This window comes from Sarcophilus harrisii, chromosome 3, assembly GCF_902635505.1.
Source record: "Sarcophilus harrisii chromosome 3, mSarHar1.11, whole genome shotgun sequence".
Classification (NCBI taxonomy): domain Eukaryota; kingdom Metazoa; phylum Chordata; class Mammalia; order Dasyuromorphia; family Dasyuridae; genus Sarcophilus; species Sarcophilus harrisii.
Window position 1 is genome coordinate 83717304 of NC_045428.1, and position 23877 is coordinate 83741180.

The following is a 23877-nucleotide window of genomic DNA, read 5'->3' on the forward strand; positions in this document are numbered from 1 at the left end:
ATAAATTTATTTATAGTATTTATATTTATATATAAATTTAATATATAAAAGTATATAATTATATATAAATTTATTTATAAATATATTATACATTATTATAAAAAAGGAAGCGCCAGGTGGTTCATTTTCTACTCCTGCTGCTCTCTCCTAGGAGAGGCTCTCTTTCCATCTCCTCCACTTCCTCTCCATAGAACATCCCGGAGGGACTCTGAGGGTCATTTTGTGAAGTTTACCCCAAGTGAGAGAAACGCTCGTTACAACTCTACTAGTGAAATAACTCTCTCAGGCCAGTCTCCCAAACTCTTCCTCATGCCTTTATTACTTCTCTGGCATCAAGGGGGCCAATAATATGCTCTTTCCATAGGCTCGAACTCCAGAGGGAAAGGGGCCGGGAAAGGGGAAGAAGTTTTCAAGTGAAGCTCTATTAAGTGGGCGACCCCGAGCTCTGGGCCTTGGGGCCTTCCAGCCCTCACACCCTGCCGGGCTTCTTGGGCTCCTTGTTCTTGGAGGGCATGAAGGCATATAACTCTTCCACGAGCATCTCCATCCTGGCAGTGACTTCTGTCACCGTGTCGATCACCAGTTTCTGCTGCAGTTTCAGCTTGTTGTTCTCCCACAGGGCCTTGTTCTCCTCTTGGAAGGCCCGATGCTCCTCTCTCAGGAGCTGGAGGGTCCGGTTCTCCTCGTGCAGGATCCGGTTCTCCTCCCTCAAGGCGTGCAGACTCTGATTCTCCTCCCGAAGCGCTTGCAGGGCTTGGTTCATTTCCCGAAGTAGCTGCAGAGACTGAGCCTCTTCCTGGAGGCCCGGCACAGCCTTGATGTCCTCGAGAGGGATGGAGAGGTTGTTGACCAGCTCCCGGAGGGCTCGAAGGGCTTTGCTGTCATCGTGGAGGGTCGGCGGCCCTTTGGGTTCTTCGCACGGAGGGATGGTGCTCTCCCCCGCCTGCCTCGAAGCGCTGTGGACCTCGTCGTGAGGAGTCGGGGGGCCCTTCGTTTCCTCCTGGGGGTTTGTTTTTTGCTCCGGGTGCGGCCAATGAGCCTTTCGCTGTTCCAAGAGGAGCTGCAGGGCTCTGTTCTCCTCCCGGAGAAACTGCAGAGTGGCGCTTTCCTTCTTGTGCACCTGCATCGCTGTACTGTCCTTCTTCAGGACCTGGAGGGCCGTGTTGTCCTTTTGGATCAGAACGGACGAAGCCGCTCCGGCCGCCCGCCCCAGCTCCCCTTTGTTCTCTTCCCTGTTCTCCTCCCAGAAGGCCTGGAGAATTTTGTTCTCCTTACGCAAGACTTTGTTCTCCTCGCGGAGGGACTTGTTCTCCTCGCGGAGGGACTTGTTCTCCTCCTGCAGGATGTATTCCTTGGCCAGCCTCTTGTGATGCAGCTTATGATGGAAAGACGAGGTGGGGGAGAAATGCGGCGATTGCAAGCGGCAGTTCTCATTCACCCATCGCCCGTCCTGGAAGACGAACATCTCATCGCTCAGCTGAACCCGTGGCAGGTTGTAGTCCACGTCCAGCTCTGCCTGTGACGTGGGGTGCTCCATGCCGTCACAGATGGGAGCAGAGGAGAATCGGTTCAGTGGGTATGAATGTTGGCTTGCAGTTCTTCGGCTTCCTCTTGGCGCGGAGGCCTGTACTGGGCACCTTGGCACGGAGTACAAATTATGGATCTGGAGAAAAGGCTCAACTGAGCCCCGCTGTGGAGCAGAATAAAGGGACACGTGAGGCTTTGGTGAGGAAATCTGACCCACCCAGAACTGACTGTCCTACCCAGATAAAGGAAAGACACTTAAGAGGAAGGAGAGGAGAAATGGACTCTAAAACGCGAGTTCTGACCCTCAGAACTGTAGGATTTTGCTCTGGAAGGGTCCTTTGAGCTTATTTAGTGCAATCTGATACCTTGCCACTGGACCCAGTTGGCTTTGGAGGGGAAAATACTGAGCACCTTGGCCCGTAGTACAAATTATGGATCTGGAGAAAAGGCTCAACTGAGCCCGAATGTGGAACAGAATCAAGTGACATATGAAGTTTTGGTGAGGAAATCTGACTTCAGGTTGGAAGGGTCCTTTGAGCTTATTTAGTGCAATCTGGACTGGACCCAGTTGGCTTTGGAAGGGAAAGTGACTTTGCAGCCTCCCTCCCTTAAATCCAATTCACATCACCTCCCTGATATCATGGTCCTCCCTTAGAGGAAGGAAGGACAAACAACAGTTCTTTTAACGGATGAGAAAACTGAATGCAAATATTTGGTTCTACCCAATGCTTTCTCATTCTCTTCCTCAACAGATCCACTTCAAATTAAATCTAAGTTGTCTTGAGGAGCAGGAACTGAGCCTTAGCCAGGAGATACTCACCTTTTGCATTGCATTTCCTGTGACATCTAGGAAGGTATTGGGGAAACCCCACATCTTATGGCTCCATTTTACTTCCCAGATTTGTACTCATCACTGCACTCCCTTCTCTTGCATTCTGCATTCTAGCAAATGGAACTCCTTACTTCCCCCTGATCTCATCTTTCCCTTGCCCACCAGCATGATTTTACTGTCCCTCATTTTTGGAATAAACTCTTCATGTCTTTATTGCAATCCTTCTCTTCCTTTAAGACTGACTCAAAAGACTTCCCTTAAAAGTAGCTTCTCCCCTACTTGAAACTTTAATAGCTTGGTTTCACTTATATGCACTTTAAAAATGCCTAATTCTAATTTATGTTATAATTATTAGTGATTATGGTAAACCACCACTACTACCCAATTGTTGTAAACTCCCTGAAAGCAAGGGCTTACTTAGCACAATGCTTTGTACATAGTAAAAAGCAAATCTGAAACCTTCAATAAAAAGTATGCTTTTGGTTGGTAAGGACTGCTTAGGGGTTTTGTCTTTGCAACTCCAGTGCCTAGCATGTTCCTTACATGTAGTGAGTACTTAGTAATGCTTTTTGGGTAGGAGAGAACTGAATTCAGTTACCCAATAAGCACTGAGTAGGAATCTGAAATATATCAGACTCTGAGCCAAAACTTGAGGGTGCTACAAAGAAAAAAATTTAAGTCTTTGCCCTCAAGAAACTTACATTCTCATATAGAAAATAATATTAACACATACATCTATATACAAAAATGATGCATTCTATATAAAATTAAGTCAAACAGGGCTTTGTTGCATGTTGAGATCACCTTAGATGGAAGTACCCACATTGGAGACTCCAGCACTTGCTTCTTGGATTTCTGCATTTCAAAATCTTATCACTTGAATGAAAGTAGCCCCTTTCTATTGGCTATATAGCTAAAACTGCCTCTCTTCTCTCCTCTTCTCCTCTCCTTTCCTCTCCTATCCTCTCCTCTCTTTTCCTCTCCTCTCCTCTCTTCTCCTCTTCTCTCTTCTCCTCTCCTCCTCTCCCTCTCTCTCTCTTCTCCTCTCCTCTCTCTCTCTCTCTCTCTCTCCCTCTGTCTCTCTCTCTCTCTCTCTCTCTCTCTCTGTGTGTGTATGTGTGTGTCTCTGTTGTGTGTATTGTGTCTCTGTCTCTGTCTCTCTGTCTCTGTCTCTCTGTCTCTCTCTCTCTCTCTCCTGTGTGTGTGTGTGTCTCTGTTGTGTGTATTGTGTCTCTGTCTCTGTCTCTCTGTCTCTCTCTCTCTCTCTTCCCTGTGTGTGTGTGTCTCTTGTGTGTATTGTCTCTGTCTCTGTCTCTCTGTCTCTCTCTCTCTCTCTTCCCTGTGTGTGTGTATGTGTGTGTCTCTGTTGTGTGTATTGTGTCTCTGTCTCTCTGTCTCTGTCTCTCTGTCACTCTCTCTCTCTCTCTTCCCTGTGTGTGTGTGTATGTGTGTGTCTCTGTTGTGTGTATTGTGTCTCTGTCTCTGTCTCTGTGTCTCTCTCTCTCTCTCTCTCTCTCTCTCTCTCTCTCTCTCTTCCCTGTGTGTGGGTATGTGTGTGTCTCTGTTGTGTGTATTGTGTCTCTGTCTCTCTGTCTCTCTCTCTCTCTTCCCTGTGTGTGTGTGTGTATGTGTGTGTCTCTGTTGTGTGTATTATGTCTCTGTCTCTCTGTCTGTCTGTCTGTCTCTCTCTCTCTTCTCTGTGTGTGTGTGTTTGTTTATTTCCATATCTCTTTCTTTTGCTGTCTCTTGACTCTCTGTTATCTTCCTCTGCCTTTGTCTATCTGTCTCTCATTTTCCTCCCTACTCAGTGAAATCCAGAATAAACATTTGGTCTTATGCAGCTGCATAACACATGCTAGTTGGGTAGGATAAAAGGCTACCTTCTCCTTCCTTTTAGATCCTAGGGATCCAAGAAATGGATTTGAGATTTTGGTTTGTTTCATTTGTTCTTTTCAGATTTAGTTTCAGGGAGTGAAGTCCCCAGATTCATGCTATCAAATCACGGTGACTTTGAAGAAGTTTAATAAGTACAGTCTATAAGAATATTGTGAAAATATATAAAAATCATCATTTGCAGAAGGGCAGTTTTCTGTAGGATGTGATGCTTGATCTTAAAGTGAATTTTGAAAGAAACCAGGGAGAGAGACAGAGATAAAGAGAGAGAAGAGAGAAGAGAGAAGAGAGAAGAGAGGAGAAGAGAAGGAAGAAAGAGAGAGAAGAAGAGAAGAGCTTACATTCTATATTAGCATGAGAGCATGGGGGTGGAAATTGCAAAGTCACAGAGAAGAGAGATGGTGTGTTACAGATGATCAACAGCAAATAGAGGCTGGAAATATATAGAAAGGTTCCAGGTTGTGAAGAGTTTTAAATGCCAAATGTAACAGTTTACATTTGGTCCTAAAGATAATGGGAATTATTGGAATTTATTGATTGGGGAGGAGGGACAGTCAACATAGTCAGGTCTACACTTTGGGAAAAATCATTTTGGCAGAATAATAGGGGTTGGTTTGAGGGGGTAATATGTGTGGCAAGGAGTTCGACAGCAAAATTGTTGCTATAGTCCAGGTGAGAAATGATGAGGCATAGAACTAGCAAGATGGTTGTATGAATGAAGGAAAGGGGATGGATGTGAAAGTTACTGTTGACAAAGAAACTATAATAGCTATAATTGATTAGGTATAGGAGATGTGTGAAAGTGAAGAGTCAAAGGTGATACTGAGGTCTGGAATTCTTGGTGACTGGAAGGATGGTCATGGCTCTTCAGCAGAAGTAAGGAAAAGGACAAACAAGGAAATTCAGAAGAAGTAGATTTACAAAAAAATAATAATAATAAATTATCTTTTGGAAATATTGAATTTAAGACCTAAGGCCCTTTAGTTCAAAATGACTGATATGCCACTGGAAATATGGACTATTTCATATAGGAAATAGAAAATAAGAAACTAGAGCTAAATATGTAGATCTGGGAGTCATACACATAGAGATGGCCATTGATCCTATAGAAGCTAATAAGATCACAAAACTAAATAGTATGGAGTAAAAGCAGAGCAGAGCCTAGAGGGTCAACCAGTGAGTGCAGTTTGACATAAATATGGATGCATCAAAGAAGATTGACAAGTGATCAAGTAAGTAGAAGGCATGAAAACTCAGAGGGGAGAGAGTATCTTTTGGGGGGAAAGATATTCATCAGTGTCAAGTCCCAAGAGATGTCAAGAAGCAGAAGATTGAGAAGAGATTTTTACTAGCTTAAGAGACAGAAGTTTCAATTGAATGAGGTCAAAAACCAGAATGCAGAATGCATATGAGAGGGATGCACAAATTGAAAATGGAGGTAGAGAATAGAATAGATTTTCCCGGGGGTTTAGTTGAGAAGAGAGGAGAGATATAAAATAAAAGTTATTGAGGGAAGAAGGAAGCCAGGTCTCAGTGAATTCCAGAAAGAGGAGCAATAGAAGAAATCCTATATGGAGTTTGCTAATTATGGTGCACCAGAGAGCACTGTGGAAAGAGCAGAGAGATCTGGAGTAGGACATCAGGAAAGATTGAGGTAGGTGGAAATGAAGGAAATGGCAACTGGGATTTGGGAGAGGGATTTATTCTTTTTTTTTCTTTTTTTAGTTATACATGTACAATCATTTAAATCTATTTCCATATGAGTCATGTTGGGAAAGAAAAATCAGAACAAAAGGAGAAAACCATGAGAGGGGAAAAAAGACAAAACAAAACAAAAAACTGGAAATAAGCTTTGATCCATGTTCAGTCTCCATAGTTATTTCTCTGGATGTGGATGGCATTTTCCATGAGGGATTTATTCTTTAGCAAGTCAGGGGTTTGGTATCACTAGATTGAGAAGAGAATAAAAGGGATAGGATTGCTCTAACCTCTGGGGAAATGAGATCAAGTAGAGTATTAGTGAGGTCTCTGAAAAAAGCTGGTGATTAGATTTTCTGGTTTCACACAGCCCTCTACTATTTAAACTACTGGTATGCTGTGTTCTACAAATTCATTTCACAGTAGGAATGACTAACTGATAATGTATCCTGATAATATCCCATCATTTGGGATAGGATAATGGGGGTAGGAAGGATTATTTGGAAGTCTATTGAGAAGACAAGATTGGTGTTTTCCTAGTCTTGTCTTGGGCAAGCTTAAATAAGGTCTGCTTGAGTTTGGGGCTTTGGGTTTTGAAAGTCTAGAGATGAGGCAGGAAAAGGTCAGCCAGAAGAAAGGACTGGTCTTACTGGCAGAGGTGTTCATATATGATCCTAGAGGTAATAAAAAGTCAGTGAGTTTATTGAAAAAGGTAATAACATGGTCAAGCATGGACATTATGAAAAATATTTTGGTAATCTTTTTGAAGATATATTGGAAGTATTTGAGACAGGGAGACCAAATAGAAAGTTATACAATGATCTAAGCCAGAGGTAATGAGAATTCTTGGTCATGTGCCCAATACTAAGGAGGAAAATACTTTCTTCCATCCTTATAACCTTTCAAACTCTTAAACAGGAATTATATATAAGAAACAAAACAATTTTGGTTCTCTCCATAGTCTATAAAAGGTATCAAGAAACCCAAGGAGGTAACATCTCAATGAGCTAACAGTAGAAAATGCTAATCCTTAAAACCTTACAAGAGAAATAAGAAAATGATAACTGGTTAATAGTTCAAATACACAAAAGTAAAAAAAAAAAAAAAACAGTTTGAAAGGGAAAAAAGCTTAAAGTAGTAATTTAGAAAGAAAATATGATCTGTATATAAATAAAAATAATGATTTAGAAGGCAGGATACATAAACACAACTCAAAAAACCTGAATGGCACAATACAGGAAATAATGAGAAAACTTCCCAGAACTTCTGAACAAAGAAAACAAAGTGCCAATAAAAAAAAATCCATAGATTACCTCCAGAAAACCAAAAATACAAATAAAATAATAAACATAATTATAACAATAAATGCACTATTATTCTAAATGTAATATATTTATATAATTAATACATAATAAAAATAAGAAACCTCTATCCTGCAATCTCCAATTTGGTTGTTAAACTGAATAAAATAAAAAATTCAACTAACTATCAGGATAAAGAAATTCAGAGATGATGGAAAAGCAATATGAATGACACTAGACTAATCTTCACCTGCCAGAAGTTACTGGAATGGATTAATGAGTTCATATAGAACAAGGGCTTTCAAGATTCAATCTAAGATGACATCTTGAGTCTGGTCATTAATGAAAAAAATTGTGGTTGTTCTATAAAAACAGATATAAAGAAAAACAGATCTGAACAGATAATTTGCTTTGCAAACACCCCAGAAAATAAAAATACAAGAAAGGAAAAGAAATACAAAATTAAGTAAAGCATAAACAACAAAATTAATTTTTTGAAAATTAGAAAAAAGAAAAAAAAACTTTAAAAAGGAAGTCATAGATGAGGTTGACTACAATAGAAACAAGAATAAAAAACCACAGAGAGATGATTAAAAGATTTCTTTTTAACAGTATATGAAGGAGATTAGAGTAATAGCAGAAGTCAAATAAAAGAATGGTGGTGCAACAATCCTAAAACTTCATGGATTAAACTTCACACCTATAACACACTGCCGCTTCAAGTGAATCAGTGTTTATAGAAGAACTAAATTGCAAAATGGGAAGGTATATAACAAGAGAGAAGAAAACAACATAGAGTACAATATGTGATGTTACCTAATCAAGTCAAAGATAAATAATGGAGGGATTCTGTATTCTTCCATGAAGGAGAGTCTATAGGAGAATGGGTGAGGAAGCAAAGAGTTGTATTGAACGACAGAAGAAAAGAAACAGGAAAATCTTCTTTCAGTGGTGGGAGGGAATCCCACCAAATATGTTTCCATGAAATAGCAAAGATATTCTATAAATGGACCATGGAATTGATATAATTTTCAGCATGGACCATGGAATTGATATAATTTTCAGCAATCTAGTGCACATAGTGAGAACTCTCTCTAAAACCTATCTCAGGAAGAGGGAAATCTGGGGGCAACTGACAGAAGGAGGTGGGGAGGAAAATTGATCCAGAGAGGAGATTACATGATATACATGGGGGATGGATTATCATGGAAAGGGAAAGGCTAATAATGAAGTACACAGTCAGGGACATGGGAAATTCCTAACATGAGACAATATTTTTACACTTCATATCTGGGTGAATCATTTAGTCTTGTCCACCATTTCATGACCCATGGTTATTATACTGGACTAGTTTATCATATCATTTTCTAGTTCATTTTATGGATGAATAAACGGAGGCAAATAGGATTAAGTGACTTATTCAGGCCATGTAGCTAATAAGTTTCTGAGGCTAAATTTGAACTCATCAACATGAGTTTTCCTGACTATAAAGCCTGGCACTCTTTCCACTGTACCACCTAGCTGTCCCTTTATCCTCTGTATCAGAAGTGTCGAAGACCCATTAGTCTAAACCAATCAAAATATTATTGGTAAATATTTAACAAAAGAAATAAAAATGCAATAGAACATAATGTTAACATATGGTTACTAAGTCAATATGTGGTCTACTGGAATCCTTATATGTGGGTTAGTGAGCCCCATTTCTACTTGAGCGCAGAAAACCTGAAACTGATTTTTCTGAGTGATGCACAAGAGAAAAAGGCAACCAAAGGCCAAACCTATTTAGAAAAGAGGTACCTTAGAAGCTTTAATTTCACATAGCATGCAAGACTAATGAAGGAATAAATAAATTTAAGGATCATTAATCAAAGAATGAAAACAATGAAGAGGAAAAGATAAAGAAAATGAAAGTTTAAAAAGTAACAAAACAAATTGAAAGGGAAAAGAGGCAAAATAATTTTACTTGACTTATACTTAACTAAGAAGGGAAAAAAGAGGGAAGAAATTAAATAACTAGATCAAAGGAATAAAAGAAAAAAGAACAAATAAATTGAGCAAAACTCCAAAAGCTAGAGAGGAAAGGGTAACAAATGGGGAAGGAGAAGAAAGCCATTGGGAATAATAGTCTCAAGTAAATTAGCCTAAAATAACTGAAGGGACAAAGTGCTGTCTTTACAAAGGAAAAGAGGAAAAACACTAACTTGGGGAGGAAGAAAACAAATGTTAGAGACAAATGGAAGAAAAATTAAATCTAACTCATAAGTTTAAATATAAATGGCTTAAACAATCTAATTTAAATAAAAAAAGTAACAGATTGGATAAGAAAAACAAACCCCATAATCTGTTGCTTGCAAGAAATACATCTAAAAAGTAAAGACATATACAGAATAAAAATGAGGTTTTAACACAAAATTTTCTATGCTCCAGGTGAAGCCAAAAAACAGCAGGAGTTGTAATTATGTTATCAGAGTAAAAAATAATAACAATTCATAACTGAAAAAGAGAAGTAAACTGTGTTATACTAAAAGAAACCCTAGAGAACAAGTCAATATAAATATTTAGCTTACATGCTCCAAATTCCTTAAATTCACAAAGGAAAAACTAACAATTACAAAAAAAAATAGATAGTAATACAATAGTGTAATTTTTGTTTGGGGCAAATCTAACAAAAAGAAAAAATATGGAATTGAGCAAATTGGTGGAAAAATTAAAACTAAAACAATTATGAGATCTGCTGAGTGAGAATGCATGTATGATGTAATATGATTTTGTGGTCCCTCAATCTCAGGGGGGCTTCTGTTAAATCAGTAATCCTAAATCTTCTGGTTTTAGAGTCTGCCTTAGGAAACTCCCACACCCAATCTGTCTGATTCTGAATAGACCCCTCTTTGGGCAGATAGTTTCTGGCCTCAGGATAGTCCCATAAATTAAACTCCTGAGACGATAGTGAATAGATCACTCCTCAGTTCATTGCTGACTGTCAGATAATCTGTTGGTCAGTAATAACCAAATTCCGGACACCACTCCTCTTGGTCATAGAATTAGTATGTCAATGATAGAAAGCTGGATAAAGGAGTCTCCTCTCAGGTAGAACTTTGCTAATTTCTTTTGGAATTCAGTCCACTTGTAATGGCATTACAATTATAATAAACCTTGCCCCTTGACTAGGAAATGAATTCAAGTCTGCAAATTCTTGCTATATATATAAGCCCAATCTTTTAGGGTTCCCATTCCCAACCTTAACATGTATATATGTATATATTTCCCAACACTATGTGGATCTTTTACAAAAAAATGACCATGAATTAGGGCATAGAGATATTGCAAATAAATGTTAAAAGACATCCTATAGATACCATAACAATAAAAAGAGTAATGGGCAGTATAAGGTAAACAAAAACAAAAGATACAGACCCAAATGGAGACTTAACAATGAAATACTAAGGAATGAGTGAGTCGAAAAAAATTTTTAAAAAACAATAATTATGTGGAAAACATTGATAATGATTTAAACATACCACAAATTTTGAGTTGCAGCTAAAGGAGCCCTCAGAGGAAAAGCTATATTCTGAAAAACGTACATTAACAAAATAGAGAAGGAAAAGATTAATGAATTAAATATGTAATATAAAAAATTAGAAAACCAACAAATAATCAAACCTAAAATCAACACTAAGAAAAAGATGCTAAAAATTAGAGGAGAAATAGATATACTAGAACCTCTTACTCCCCCCAAAAAAGAATTTTTAGAAATGATTATTAAAAGTAAAAAAGAACTTTAGCTGATAAAAAATGGTAGTAAATCAAATCAACAACAAAAAAAGCAAAACCATTACAAAATCAGAAGAAATGAAAAAAAAGTTACCAGAACTAACTATGGATAATTATTTGCTACTAAAATTGAAAACATAAAAGAAATAGAGGGATGTCTACAAAGATACAAAATACCGAAACTAATAGAAAATCAAATTATCCAATTTCAAAAAAAGAAAATTGGCTTTTAAGGAACTATCAAAGAAGTGATAAAGCCCTGAATTTAAGTAGTAGCTGTGTGAGTGGAGAAAGTTGAATTATGTGAATCATAAATGTCATTAAAAGACAGAAAGGACAAAATTAAATAATTTGACTAAATATGTGGTGAGGAAAAGTGAAGAACTGAGAAATGACAGAGGTAACAAACCTCAATAACTAGAAAGATGATAATTACCTTGATAGTATAAGACGAACTCAGAAAGAAGTGGGAAAAGATAATGAGTTCTATTTTGGACATGTTGATTGAGATTCTGATGGAATAATATACAATTTGCAGTGTCTAACAGGCAATTCATGATGTCCACACATTAAGAAAAAGACTAAACAAAAATATTTCTAGAAGCTCTTTTTTGAAATAGCCAAGAATTGAAGGAATGCCCATTAGTTGGGAAATGATTGAACAAGTTGTAATGTATGATTTTGATGGAATACTATTATGCTATAAGAAAGGACAAGGAGAATGGTTTCAGAAAAACCTGGAAAGACCTAGGTGCACTGATGGAAAATTAAGTGAGAAGAACCAGGAGACCATTGCACACAATAACAGCAATATTGTAATGATTTGAAAGACTTAGTTACTCTAATCAATACAATGATCCAAGATAATTCCAAAGGATCAATGGCAAAAAAATGCTATCCATGTCCAGAGAGAGAATTGATAAATTTTATGTGCAGAATGTAGCATGCTTTTTTTCCACTTTATTTTTCTTTCTTTTGCAACATTGCTAATATGGAAATATTTTGCATGACTTCAAATTTAGAACTGATATCATATTACTTACCTTCTCAATGGGTGAGGGAGCAGAGCTAAAGAGAGGAAAAAAATATGGAACTTAAAATGTAAAGAAAAAGTTAAAAGTATATAATTGCTTTTTAAAAAGAGAGAAACTAAGCCAAAGGTGGATAAATACTCTTGAAAAGGGCTCAGCAAGCCCTCACACCAGAGATACCAGTCCTCCCTGAATACTTCCTACATCTCTGACCATGATCATTTTTCTCAATAAAATCTGATGCTTCCCTCTTACCTATCAGATCAAATCTAAACTTTTCTATTTAGCATTTAAAGTTCCTTATGTGTGGTATGGCAAGTGCAATTTAAAAAATACTCAGGTATCTCAGATGAAGAATAGAAGTGTGTGTTTAGGATCTCATGAGCAACAGACATCCATTAACTGGGATTCCCTAGTAAAGAGGAGGTCACCCCCTCAGAAAGTCAGAGGGATTATGTAGTCACAAATCACAAGCATCTATGATACCCCCCTCATCAATTAATTCTCACTTCCTGCTTAGTGGCACGAATTTGCCAAATTCCACTCAGGCCCATATGGTCAGTTTTACTGTGTGCAGGTGTGTTTTCCTAAGCTTATGGATTTATGGTGGTCAGTTTCACAAGGTTTATAACTGTTTGCTTGAGCCAGTATGAGCATCCTATTTCATTTTCCCAAACCCCTCAAATAAACTGAATTCAAGTTATAGGTTCAATCTACCTTAGTAAATTAATTTTTAAGAAACCATATAATCCCCCACAATAAGGAGATTTGTTTAGAGGTAAATACTCCATTAAACTAGAATAATCAAGGAGACTTAGTTTACCTCAGGCTTCCTCAATCAAAAAATAGAGATTAGTCAGTTCATAGACCTCTTAGAATATCTCCAGGCCATTAAATAGATTCTTCTCTAAGTAGTTAAGTAAAGGTCCAGGAGATCACCTCAGATATTTCTACTAGAAGTCTTCAGTTCTTCCCAGAGCCTTAATGAATAACAGAGCTTTGAAATTGGGTCTAGAATTATCAAGTGATTATTCTGAAAGTCCTCAGTTTCCCTTTACACTCACTTATAGCTTATAATAATATCCCTCTCTAGTCTTCTTATACCTCATTGCCTATTACTACTTCCTTCCATGAACTGCATGTTCCAGTCAATCTGGCCTTTTTTTTCTGTTCCTCATACAGAGGAATTCTGTAGGTTCCTCCCTTTTATGTATTTTCATGCTGATTAACCTTAGGGCTTGACTTGTACTCCCTTCTCGCCTCCATGATTTGGAATTCTGGCTTCCTCCAATACTCAAATCAATCTCTGCATTTGGCATGAGATTTTTCCTAGTCCTCTAGATGCTAGTGTCTCCTTTCCTCAAAAAAAGGTCATTTAGTACCTGATTTATATATATTTTATACATATTTACCCATCTACCTTTTGTCTTCTGTATCTGCTAAAATCAAGGAACTTATGAAGAAAAAAATATTAGATTAGTGACTCTTGAATATTCTAAGTTTATTTAGGTACACATTAAGAAGTTATGACCCTCTTTTAAATCAGCTAATTTGTTCAAAATAACTAGGTGACCCAGTAGAATAAACATTGGATTTGTCATCAGAAGATTTAGTTTTAAAATCTTGTTATTTGTTATTTAACAACTAATAATAATTGTTGTTCAGTTGTGTCCAACTCTTCCCGATTTCATTTGGGGTACTCTTGACAAAGATTTTAGAATAGTTTGCCATTTCTTTCTGCAGCTCATTTGACAGATGAGGAAACAAGGAAATAGGATTAATTAAGTGACTTAATCCAAAATCACCCAGCTAGTAATTGTATGAGGCTAGATTTGAACTCAGGAAGATGGATCTTCCTGACTCCAGACCCAGCCCTAAATCCCCATTATTACTTAGCTGATTATAATAATAGCCAGTATTTATATGGTACTTCAAGGTTTTTAAGTATTATCTCTTTTAATTCTTATGTTGATTCTGTGAACCAGATGTCATAGTGGATAAAGTGTTGAATTTAGAATCAGAAAGACCTGAATTCAAATCCTGTTATCAGACACCTACTAGTACTTTGTGATTTGAGGCAAATCACTTTCTGACTTTGTTTTAATATTTGTAAAATGGGGGGTATATAATAGCACTTGTTTCCAGTATTAGTGAGTTAACATATATATAAAGTACTTTGTAGGAACTACATAAATATTAGTTATTATTCCCATTTTATAGATGACAAAACTGAGTTTGAAAGATATTAAATGACTTACACTGAGATAGCTAGTGAATGTCCTTGGCAGGATTTGAACTCAGATATTTGTCACTTCAGTTCTGATACACTATGATCATGCATCACTTGGGTGAATCACTTAATATCCCTGAACATCTGATTCTTCATCTTTCTTTAAAATAGAGATATCTGCTCATGGGATTATCATGAGAAAAGCCCTTTGTAATCTGCAGAGTACTATAGAAATATTTTATTCTTAGAAGAAGAATAGACCTAAGTTAAGTGGATTTAAATGACAAAAGGATTTTGAGAGGCATTTGAAAGAGGTTTGAGCAGGTGGAATAAGATGGGGAGAGAATATAAATGCTATAATATATTTAAATAAGGAAATGATAATAATTATAGTTACTTTATACCTAATATATTTCATCTAGATACATTGAAATGCTTTCTATATATCAATTCTTTGCTTCTTATACTATTTTCACAATTTTAAAGATTGAAAAGATGTGAAATGAATCATTATCCATAATTATACATATCACACACATTATATATATATACATACATATATATATATATAAAATTCCAGAAGTCTTAGGGCAGTTTTACTCTGTAGAAGTTGTGTGTGTATGTGTATGTGTGTGTGTGTATACACTTCATGGTATATAAAGTTCTCTAGAATCATTTAGAAATAAAGGTGCTAGATAAATAGAAAGCATTGTAATATGTCATTAACTTCGCAATAAAAGAATGTCATTAACTTTGCAACGACAGGCTTAATCTTCCAAATAGCAAGGGTAAAAGGGTATTCTGCAATCAGCATCTTATTTACTTCAAATAAATTCAACGTTCATGTTTTTCAGGCATTACAATCAGTGAGATGCACAATAGGTTTTGCAGGCATGAAAGTATGTCATCATATTGAAACTCAAAGTCAACTTTTCTAAAAAAGATTTTCTTTAATGATGGGGATGGGAGATAGTAGGGGATGAGAAGAATGGCCAGGATTAATGGGTAGCAAATCCAGATGGTTTTCATTTATCTTTGCAATAATAATAGTTAACTCCTCCAAAATCAGGTATGACTGGAGTCAATTCAGTCAATGCTTTCCATGTTAATGGAAAAAATCTCCAGAGCAAAATGTTTTGGAAGATAGAATGAGCCCTGCCCCAGGGAAGTCTATATCTAACTGTATGGAGACTAGCACAAGTTCTGGAAGGGTGTATCAAACTTACATGGTTTGGAATATGATAGTGGTGTCAGGCTATGTTGTCCAAGGACAGATAAGTGGTACAGTGGAAAAAGTTCGGGAAAGAGTCAGAAAGTCCTGAGTTTGAATATGACACCTCAGACATTTACTAGACCTTTCCCTGCCTCCATTTCCTGAACAATAAAATGAGAATAATAATAAACACTTGTCTTCCAAACTTTGGAGGATCAAATGAGATAATATTTGTAAAGTACTTAGTACAATGTCTGGAATATAGTAGGGATTTAATAAATGCTTGTTCCCTCCCACTAAATGTAGAGTTTCATCATCAGTAAGATGACTATGTTGTGAGGAATTTTGAGCCATAGAGAAGCATAGGGAGCATTCTACACATGTCATATAAGAGAATGGAAGAGGTATTAAATAACTGTGGCTACCAATCTTTTTTCTGGTCCCTAAAAGACTAACTCCATGGCTAAGAAGCCACAGAGAGTAGTGGAGAGAAAAAAAGACCTTGGAATCAGGAAGACTATGGTTTAAGTCATACCTCTGGCACATACTTAGCTTTGTGATCCAAGAAAAGTCATTTAATCTATCAGTGTAGCAGAAAACTCTGTAAAACCCTAAAGGGCAGTTTATTGTAGAGTTAAAGGAGTTTCCTCACTAGTGAGCTCTCAACATGGATAGAATCAAAGTATCTAGAACAAAGACAAAAAAGAGGTTACTGATGATTTTTTAACATCACTAATAAATCCAATCATTTTGTTTCAAAAACAAAAACAAAAAGCAAAGGTTAGTGCCCAAATTGATTCCTAAGTTTTGTCTTAACAATGCAATACTAAATAAAAATTTAATATATGTATAGAAAAACGACACTAGGTTTTCTACTCATATTCTAGTATGCTGCTGATCCTGAGTTTCTTGGAATTTTACCTGAAGTTGGTGTTGCTGGTAGCAATGAAAATTAACCTCTTCTACACAGGGATTACACTTCCCCTTCAACTATGACCATGGAGAACTGACTTTGAACAAGGTCCAGGAAGAGGAACCTGTTAGGGAAAATATGAGCTAAAAAGTCTTTTTGAGTTCCAACAGCTTCAGAGTGCTCTAGGAATCAAACCCCAGAAGGGACCCTATAGAACGCTGGTTCTGGGGAACATACACTAGAGCCAAGTGGCAAAGCTCCTGCCAAGTAGGAAATAGCCAGTCCATATAACTTAATGATTCTGGATTTGTAGCAATCTGATACGGACTAGTCCTTGAAGACCTGCAAGAACTCAGTATACTTTGTATTCAGAGGATATGGGCAAAGCAGGGATCTGTCAACTCTTTACCTACAACAGACGTTAGCAGAAGTGAGGGTCTAGTAACCAATAGGGACCATTATCCCACCTAAGAATACAGGATTAGTTGGATCCTGTCCTTGGGAGAAAAAATTCCAGTTCAAGAAGTAAAGTTGGAATATGAAAAATCACAAGACATCAATTATAAAGAAAGTTTACGTATGTAGGGACACCTAGGACAGCTAACTGGAGGAAGAAAATGTCTCCACAGCCATTATGCCAGAGCTTCAGATAAAGATATGGTTTGATCACTATGTTTATTAGAATTCCTGGAAGAAATAAATTGAGAGATTAAAAATGTATTATAAATTAAATAAGAACTCTAAAGGAGAAAAATCAAAAAGATAAGTTATTTCGATTAGGATGTAGAAAATCTTATCCAAATAATAGAATGTCTAGAAATTGGAATGAACCCAACAGAAATCAGTATTCTATGAAACAATGAGAAATGACATAATATCTAAATCAAGGGTTTTTAACTTGGGGTCTATGAACTTTTTTTAAATGTGTGTTTTGATCATTGTATTTCAAGTAAAATTGGTTTCCTTTTCAATGTTGCATCTTTTATTTTTAGCATTTTAAAATCCTATTCTGAGAAGAAACTTAAGGTTCCATGACCTAAAAAGAATTCAGAACTTTGATCTAAATATACAAAAGTTAATCTATTTAACAGGAGAAGTAGTAAACCTTTAACAATTAGAGATCTCTGTGAACCTCCTTAGTCAAATCTAATTTAAAAAATAGAAACTAAAAATATAAACAGAATTTTAGAAAATTTGAACATGATAGAGCTTTGCTAATTAGAAATAGAACAAGGTATTTTTCAAGTTGTATATGGCACCTGTACCAAAAAAAAAAAAAAAAAAAAAAAAACAACAACAAAAAACAAAAAAATGACCATGTTAGGAAATTTTAAAACTTCACAAATGCAGAAAAACACATCCATTAAATAAATCCTTGACTGACCACAATGCAGTGCAAAATATATTAATAAAAACACTTTAAAGAAAGGATTAAAATCAGAGACTACCTTAGGCCTAAAGAATTAGTGGGTCAAAGGACAAATCATAGAAGCGAGATTATTCTTAAAGAAAATGACAATAGTCAGGATTAGTGACACATAGCTCTCATCTCTACTACTGGGGATCTTTTGAGTTTGGGAGTTCAAATGTTCAGTGGACAAAATCTAATCTGTCTGACATCAGTATGGTGAATCTGCAGGAACTGGAGAGCCACTAGTGGACCTAAGCTAAACCAGCCCAAGTCAGAAGGTCAAATTTCCTGTGTTCATCATAGTAGAATCAGATTCATTACTGGCTCCTGCTCTTCCAGTCTGGGAGAGATAGGGACACTCAATCTCAAAAAAGAAAAGACAACAATGAGACAACATGCAAAATTTGGGGGTTGTAGTCATAGCAGTCCTTAGAGGAAATTTTAAATCATTAAACACCACCTTCATTAACAAAACAGAGAAAAAACAAATAAATTGAGAATGCAACTTAAAAAGAAACAGCATATACAAAAAAATTCCTAAACACAAAACCAGAAATTTTGAAAATCAAAAGAAGAGATTAACAAACAAAAAGCCAGAGACATCATTTAATTGATAAATAAAAAGCATCAGATAGAATCCTGGGCTTCGAATCAGGACTGTGAGTTCAAATCCTACTAATTATGTGAACCAGAAGTGTTCTAGCCATTTTCTGCCATTTCCTCAAATATACAATGAGGATAATAACAGCACCTACATCACAGGGCTGTTATGAGGATCAACTGAAATAGTATTAGCACAATATCTAGTACACAGTAGGTACTAAGTAAATACTTATTCCCTTCTATTCCCTCTTTAAAAAAAAATAAGACGGTCAACTTAATCTGATTTTTAAAAAGGAGGAAAATTGAATTGTTGGTATCAAAAAAAGAGAAAAAGAAATTCACAATAAATGGAGATCTAATTTCAGAAAAGGAAATTAAACAAACCATAAATCAACTCCCAAAGAAAAAAATCCCTGTATCAAATGATGGATGTTAACAAACTTTATAATGCAATAACTATGAACAAATTAGTCTTGATAACCAAACTTAAAGAGAGAAAAAAGAGGGAGAGAAAGAAAACTATAGGCCAATATACCTAGTGTTCTATGATACAAAAATACTAAATAAAATATTAGCCCAGAAATCACAATGACATATTTTTTAAATTATTCACTGGGATTGGGTTGGAGCTATACTTGGAATACAAGGTTGGTTCAATATTAAAAAAAAAAAAACTATAAAGATAATGGACCATTTTAATGACAAAATTATCAAAACCACATGTTTATATAAATAAAAACTGGAAAAGTTTCTGAAAAAATCTAATGTCTGCTTCTATTTAAAAAATCATAAAAAGCATAGGAATAAGCAGATCTTTCCTTAATATGGCAATTATCTTTTTAAAAGCAAAGGCCACCATTAAATAGAGAAATATCATTCCAATAAAATCATAGGACAAGGCTGTCTATAATCACCATTGTTATCTGACAAATTTTGTAAATACTAACTATAGAAATAAAGACAGGAAAAAGAAATTGAGAGAATAAGCCTAGATCAAAAGGAAACAATACATTTTTGCAGATATTGTTCTATTTGTAGAACCTTAAAAAATCACCTAAAATTTAAATGAAGTCATTCACAACTTCAGCAAAATAACAAAAAATGTAAATTAACCCACATAAATCATGAATTCTTCCATATACTGCCAACACAATTCCAAAGGTCTATTCCTTTGAAAAAAATTTCAGATTTCATTCAAAATAACTACAGAATGAATAAAATATTTCAGAATCTACCTACTAATAGATACACAACATTATATGCATACAACTATAACACTCAGTTCACAGAAACAACAACAAACTTAAAGAACTTGAAAAATATAAATTGTTTATGATTAGGCTATGCCAATATAATAAAAACAGCAATACCCTCAAACTCATATCTATTCAGTGTACCATACCAATCAAATTATTCAAAGAATATTTTTAGAGAGAGAAAAAAATGGCAAAACTTATGTGATGGAAGAGAAGCTCAAGAATCTCAGGGGAAATGATTATTGTTGTTTTTAAGTGGGAAAGAATTATCTGTTCCACTTTTTACATGAAAATGCTCATTTTAAATTTAGAATTAAAGATTTTAAAGATGAATAATTTTATGACTTAAACAACTCTATAAATGGGTATTTTCACTCATCTGTTTCTTTTTTTAATTTGAACTCTAGACAATACTATTTAATAAAGTTCTATGAGGACTTCTTCAGCTAGACCCAGTCACAGTTATGTCTCAAAGTAATAAAATTAAATATACTTTCCTATTTATGCTATTTCACGGACAATCTGTTGTGCAGAATTTTTAAAAGACTTTTTTTTCTAATGACATATAAATAGTCTATTTTCTTACAATATATCAGCAATCTGTGATTTCCTTGGTATGGGAACATCCTCCACCAAATTGTCCCTAGCTATGACAAGTTTTAAGAGAGTTTAATTATTGAGTTGCTCAAAGTCTTGGAAAAGTGTCAGAGGCTGCATTTAAATGCAGATCTTTCCATACCCAAAGCCAATCCTCTCTATACAATTTCACCCTGCACCTCTATTTGTTGTATTAAGAAAAATGAAGAAAGATAACTTGAAAGAAAAAAAAAAAAGTAGAAGACTCTATAAACCAGAGAAGAAGACAGGGACTTCTTTTCTATTAGAGGAACAATAATGGAAAGTTGAAAAGGCATTGGTTCTTTGCTCCTTATTGCCTATGTGACTTTAGGCAAAGCCATTTACCTCTTTAGATCTCAAGTTTTTGGACTAGACAGCCTATAAAGTCTCTTCCAATTCAAGACTCTTTCCTGTATTACTGCTCTCTGCAATGTAAAGAGTCCTTTTTATTTAAAAAAAAAAATTGTTTTTATTCTAAATTGAATAGACATCAAATAAAATAGGCATTTCCACATATTCTAACATGTTTGTCTGACACATATATATGTATATTTGAAAAAAAAGGATTGTGCATAAAGCTGCAAATCACCTTTACAAACAACTTGCTTCTTTTGGTAGCAAGGAATTAGAAATTGAAGGGATGATCAATTGAAGAATGATAAGTTGTGGTATATGAATGTAATGGAATACTGTTGTGCAATAAGAAATGATGAGCTGGGCAAATCTCAGAAAAACCTGGAAAGACTTACATGAACTGATGCTGAGGGAAGTGAACAGTGAGGAGAACATTGTGCACAGTGATAGCAACAATATGTGATGATCAGCTATGACAGCCTTACTTAGCTCTTCTCATCAATATAGTGATCCAAGATAATTTCATAGATTTGTTATGGAAAATGCCATCCACATTCAGAGAAAGAACTATGGAAATGATTGCAGATCAAAGAATACTATTTTCACTTTTTTTCTTATCATTTTTCCCTTTTCTCTGGATTTTTCTTTCACAACATGACTAATATGGAAATGTGTTTAACATGATTGTACACATATAATTCATACCAGATTGCTTGCTATCTTAAGGAGGGGGGAAGAAAAAGCAGGAAAGGAGAAAAATTTGGAACTCAAAATCTTACAAAAATGAATGCTGAAAACTAAAACTAAAACAAAAACCCCTTTTTTTATTTTAAAATATATAACAAATTTCACATGTAACTTTTGAAAGTCATCCTACTTATCTGAATCCTTTCATTTTCTTCTGTGTATTAAAAAATCCTTCAATGACCATCTTCTTTTTATCTTTCTTTCTTGATAATACTAGACCTAACATTCTTTCTCTCCCATTCCCCCTAAAAATTGGAAATACAAATAAAAATCTCACAACAAATATGCAAAATCAAGTTAAACAAATTTCTACAAAGGTCATTTCTGAAAATGTATATCTTATTCAGTATCTTAAATATTTTACTTCTCTGTCAAAAAGTGGGTAGCATTCTTCATAATCAGTCCTCTGGAATCATGACTGGTCATTGAGTTGTTCAGAATTTTTAAGTCTTTCAAAGCTGATTGTCTTTACAAAGTTGTTGTATTTGTGTAAATTAGTTTCCTGGTTCTGCTCATTTCACTTCGCATCATCATACAACTTTTCTTCCCAGGTTGTTCTAAAACTGTGCTTTGCATCATCCATCATTTCTTATGGCAAAATAATATTCCATTTCATTCACGTATCATAAATTGGCCAATCTCAATTTCCTGTTCTGTGACATTACAAAAAGAGTTGCTATAAATATTTTTGCATGTATGTTCCTTTTCTCCTTTTTTGATCTTAGATTATTGGGCTAGTAGTGAAATCATTAAGTCCAAGGGTATATTGAGTGTAATGTTCAAAGGAGCAGAGTTTCAATTTGCTTTTTTAAATGAATGCATCAATTTACCACTCTACCAAAAATACATTAAATGCCTGTTTTCCTGAAGTTCCTTCAGCAATTGTAATTTTCCATTTGGGGAATCTTTGTCAATCTGATGAGTACAATGTAGAACTTCAAAATTACTTTAATTTACCCTATCTCTATATTAGTGATTTGGAGAATTTTTTTCATATAGCATTTGTAACTCAGATACTTACTTTGAAGATCAAAGCAAAGACTCTAAGATAATGGTGTCAAATGCAAAGATAAAAAGGGACAATTAAACCATATTTAAGGATCACTGAAGGTTGCATAATGATTTAGAAAACTACCAAATAAGATTATCTTGTTTACAGCTTTATTTATTTTGTTAAATAGTTTCCAATTACATTTTCATCTAGTTTGGGGCACATGTAGCACAGAGAATGAGTGCTGGATATTTCTTTTCTAAGATGTATTCCAGACACAGCATCAGCCGAGCAAGGTAAAACAATTGAATTTTTAGCAAATGCCATTGATATAAACATATTATCAATATGTAAAAACACAATACAAGGTAAAATGAGATTATCAAAGCCAGGGATGTTTTGTTTTTATTTTCATGTTCCCAATGTCTAGCACAGTGTCTCATATATAATAGTCAAATAATGTCAATTCTCATTTTAATAGAATATTGAAACTTTAACAACCTTGCTCAGGATCGCACAGATAATAAGTGGCAGAGATGGGATTTGAAACCAGACCTTTTGATTCTAAATAAAATATTCTTTCCACTGTTGCTCTCATATGTTTATTTTTTCTTCCCCAATTAAATTACAAACTCCTTGAGGGCAAACAATCTTTTTGTTTTTATCCTGAACTAAATAGGCATCAAATAAAATGGACATTTTCATGTGTTATAATAATATAGAGTTATATATGTTCTAACATATGTGTGTATTCCTCATTGGGTGGTTTGGGAACTCTGAATTGCTCAAGGCTATTACAACAAAAAATCTGTCATGTCTTACTACCAAAATGAAAAGGGTTCAAAAGTACAGACTGAATTATGAGTTTTTGTCTGGGGACCAGACCAGCTAAGTTTTTTGAAAGAATAGTTTACATTCTCTGCCCCCCAAATTGTCCAGAACATGACTTATTTTCCCACATCAACTCACAAAACTGTCCATTATGGCATGGTAAAATTGTAATCCAACTATATGAAGGGAATACCCATATCAATGAAATCTATATTTTAAAATATTGTGTTTTTGGTGTCCCTGCTCCCAAAAGTCAATTTTCCACACCAGTAGGGGCTTCAAAAAGTCTAGGCAAAGTAAATTATGGAAAGAAGAATTCAAAATATTTTTATGCTTCATATGAGTTTACATTCAAATTTCATTTTGTGTACTTCCCATCATATATCAAAACATACTTAACAAATTATGACAATAGTAACATTGCATTATCACTCTCATATTTCAGTAGCTTTCTATCTTCATTTCATGAAATATACATTTTGAGGGTTCCTTAAAGGAACCTGCACTCCAGGAAATATATTTATTCTGAGTCTATAATTCTACTACTTTGAATATCTTAGAATGGCATTTCAGGATGAAAAATATTTTTTAAAAAGCTGCTCTAGTACTTCAGAAAGTTGAAAATCTCTGGCATAATACTTTGGAACAGGATGTGTG

The 23877-nt window shown here is 35.2% G+C and overlaps 1 protein-coding gene across 6 annotated transcripts in view; it reads right to left on the reverse strand.

Moving 5' to 3' along the window:
* Positions 1 to 298: 298 nt before the first annotated feature.
* The window catches only part of CBY2 (chibby family member 2), a 37366-nt gene continuing 13787 nt past the window's right edge, over positions 299 to 23877 (reverse strand). For 3 of the 6 annotated variants that reach the window (XM_031958387.1, XM_012546318.2, XM_031958389.1), the window contains one exon: positions 299 to 1690. In XM_031958387.1, coding sequence (XP_031814247.1) covers positions 470 to 1690 — 1221 coding nt within the window. In that variant the 3' untranslated portion in view covers positions 299 to 469. Of the gene's footprint in view, positions 1691 to 2347; positions 2453 to 16044; positions 16177 to 21762; positions 21980 to 23877 lie in introns of those variants that run through there. The other 3 variants (XM_031958391.1, XM_031958390.1, XM_031958388.1) reach the window with 3 other exon arrangements.